Source organism: Acanthisitta chloris, unplaced genomic scaffold (genome assembly GCF_000695815.1).
Source record: "Acanthisitta chloris isolate BGI_N310 unplaced genomic scaffold, ASM69581v1 scaffold11972, whole genome shotgun sequence".
NCBI lineage: Eukaryota > Metazoa > Chordata > Aves > Passeriformes > Acanthisittidae > Acanthisitta > Acanthisitta chloris.
Window position 1 is genome coordinate 8,805 of NW_008658837.1, and position 3,176 is coordinate 11,980.

The following is a 3,176-nucleotide window of genomic DNA, read 5'->3' on the forward strand; positions in this document are numbered from 1 at the left end:
ACAGTGAGATTGCTCATAAGAGAGCATCATAAATTAAACTGCGGTGCCTGACATGCAGGAAGAGAATTTGGATTCCTTCTGGCCGTTCTGCCTTGAATTGACAGCAGAGGAGGAGAGCTGCTCTCCAGGCTGGCACTGAGCAGAGGTGTGCAGTTCTACCTCACCTCCACGATAATAATTAGTTTCCCCTGGAAGTTGTATGATGGAGATGACCTTGTAACTAAGAGTATTGGCTGCAGTTTGGGAATATTTTAATTGATTAAGATTATTTTTGGACTAGTGATCTTATTAGAAAGGCAGTTGGTTGAGTGGCCCCCTGAGTTCCTATTATCCTTGCAGATAGATGAGCATTAAAAGGTTGGGTCAGAAGGAGCAAGCCCTGTTGTCTTCCCTGAATTTTCTTGGCCCCTTCTGTTTCTACCATCCACGCCTGCATTTATGCAGAGCACTCCGGGGCCTCCGGGGCTCTCTCCCAGCAGAGGTACAAACAGCCATAAATCCTAATTAAAAGGTATGTTTTATTTTCTGGGTTTAAAAATAAAGAAGATTTAAGAATTCTTGGAATTGAGATGTGTGTATATATTTTGGCCCATCAGGATTAATTGGATTTGCTTCAGCGCTTCGCTGTTCCGTGGCTGTTGCAGTAGAACGCTGCTGAGCAATTTAAACATCTCTCTCAAATGTATGAGCTTCGTACAACACGTGTCCTGCAATCATTTTGCTCCTGCCACTGTTGTAAATGTCGAGATCCTTCAGGACCAGCACAGGGGAACCAAGGCACGTACTTGGCTGTACGGTGGATCCGGGCAGCGCGCCCGGCGCCGGGCACAGCATTCCCCTCCAGAAGCCCTGGAGGTGTTTGAGCCCTGTGTTTGTCCCGTGGTGTGTGGTGTAAGTGTGTGTCTCAGTGCACAGAGCAGGCACTCACAGCCGTGGAAAGTTTGGTGTGCTCATAAATCACATCCATGCCCTAGAAGTGAGCTGCAGATGAGAGTGTCAGGGTTGACCTTCCAGCAAGTGCAAGAGTGATGAGGGGAAGATTGATGCCTAGAGAGAGAAGAGCTGGGGATTTACAGAGTCTGCTAGGATTAAATTGCCCCTGTCTTAAGCTGGGGTGGGTTTAGCCCTTAGACAAGGCTTTGGGGGAGAGCAGGAGATCTGTTGTTTAACCTCCTTCAGCATATAATCCTAGTGCAATCCTGGTGCAATCCCACAGATCATTCCCCACTCCCTGACGTGTGAGCTGCCCACGAGGTCAGCATGGGGCTGTTGCTGCAGACCAAGGGAGAACCCATGGTTTACAGAGAACTGCGCAGAAGGACAACACACCAGGGCTCTGGAAGAGAGGATTTCACCTCCTGATGGATTTCACCATCCATCCCCTAGCCAGAGACACTCTGGCTGTGAAGCAGCCTCTTGGAGACAGTGGCAGATCTTAGAAAGGGGGTACCCAAACCAGGCTGGGTGGGGAAGAGAAGGAATCAGTCACAGGAAAAACCCCTTGGGTGCAAGAAGGAGTGTGTGTGGACTTGCCAAGCATGATTGCAGCCCTGTCTGGGATGATTCTTATGTCAGTGGAAGTGAGGAATAGTGCAGGTATTAGGGCATGTAAAAGCTGTAATGTATTAAGGGTTTCAGGAAACCACTTAATAGTATGTCTTGCAAAATCTTAGTTGGATAAATAATTCAATTTGGTCTAGATAGTAACATTCCTGGATTGAAATCCTGCTAAAAGACTGTCAGCAAGAGCTAGTGATGAACAGAAGAGAGGCTCGTCTGGGGGAGATGTAAAGCTGAGGCCAAGAGGATCAATATTAGGTCTGTGTGTGTTTCAACATCTTCATTAATGATCTGTAAGAGGGAGCAAGTGGTGTATATAGATTAATAAAATCTACAGATAACACTAAAGCTGGAGATGTCTTGAACAAAACTCAGCACGGAGGTTCAGTCCAAAGGACTTCGCTGGTTCAGAAACATGGGCAAAGGACAAAAGAAATTGATGACACTTGAAAATAATCAATGTGTTTGTGTTGAAGTAGCCCAAGCTGTGTGCCCCTCCTTGAACCACTCTCCAGGCACAGGAGGTGGAATGAGGCACAAGCTTGGAGCCAGTTTGCTGTGCCTTATGGGCAGCAAAACCCACTGCAGCTGCAGAGGGAGTGGTGCAAAGCCCCATCCTGGCCAGGCATGGGTCTGTGCCTGAAACACTGGGTTTGATTCTAATCCTCCCTGATTTAGAGAGACAAATTGGAAGGGGTCCAGTGCCAGCCTTCAGAAATGTGTGTGCCCTTGCTTAAGCCGTTAGGACAGCAACTTGCATAAATGTGTGTCATTTATGGCTGTGTCTGCTCGGGTTGCAGTCCCTGTGCTTAAAGCAGCGCACACTTAGGCTGTTCGTGGGGGTATTGTTCCAGGGGGCCTCGAGATGACAAATCTCTGACCTAGCCAAGCTTCACAAAGGAAATACTTTTGGCAATACTGCCCAGAGAAGCTGTGGCTGCCCCATCCCTGGAAATGTTCAAGGCCAGGTTGGATGGGGCTTGGAGCAACTTGGGCTAGTGGATGGAGTCACTAGCCATGGCAGGGGCTTAGACCTAGGTGATCTGTAAGGTCCTTTCCAACCCAAAGCATTGTGTGATTCTGTGAATACAATGAGAGAATAACATGAGGAGTAAACACAGCTGTCTCTCCTGCCCTTGGGGTGCAGGGTGGTCTCCAAAAAATGGGTAGGAGTCTAGTTTAGATCCCCTGAAACTGGGCAGAGTACTAGAAGCTGCACGGCAGGGAACAGTTCTGGCTTACAGGTGTGCAGTGCTCAGTTATAGAAAGGCTTTGTGTTTCTGTTTTGAGTGCTTAGAAATATCAATGTTTTAGCAAGGCCAAACAAATTCTCTCTCAAATCGTGGGTAGCAGGTGCAGTGCATGGTGGTGACTGGCATGAAGTCTATTGTCTCTCCTACTTCTCTGTTTATGTCAGTCTGTAACTCTTTTTGCTCGTTATGCTTATCACACAGCTTTTAATAGTTACAGAATGTGTTTGAATTATGTTTGAAATTCAAATTTCACACAAATAGAGGCTTGTTCTTGAACCAGTGTTTGTGTCTGAGTAGTTGGGGGGAGGGGACTGGTAGTATTTCCTACATATTGCATGCACTCACCATGTTTTTTTTCCTTTT

General features: G+C 47.1%; 1 protein-coding gene across 1 annotated transcript in view; it reads left to right on the top strand.

Annotated features, from left to right (window-relative positions):
• Positions 1-3,176, top strand: part of UIMC1 (ubiquitin interaction motif containing 1) — a 35,824-nt gene that overhangs the window by 4,742 nt on the left and 27,906 nt on the right. Inside the window, exon 2 of the mRNA XM_009085240.1 lies at positions 1,056-1,077. Coding sequence (XP_009083488.1) covers positions 1,056-1,077 — 22 coding nt within the window. The remainder of the gene's footprint in view (positions 1-1,055; positions 1,078-3,176) is intronic.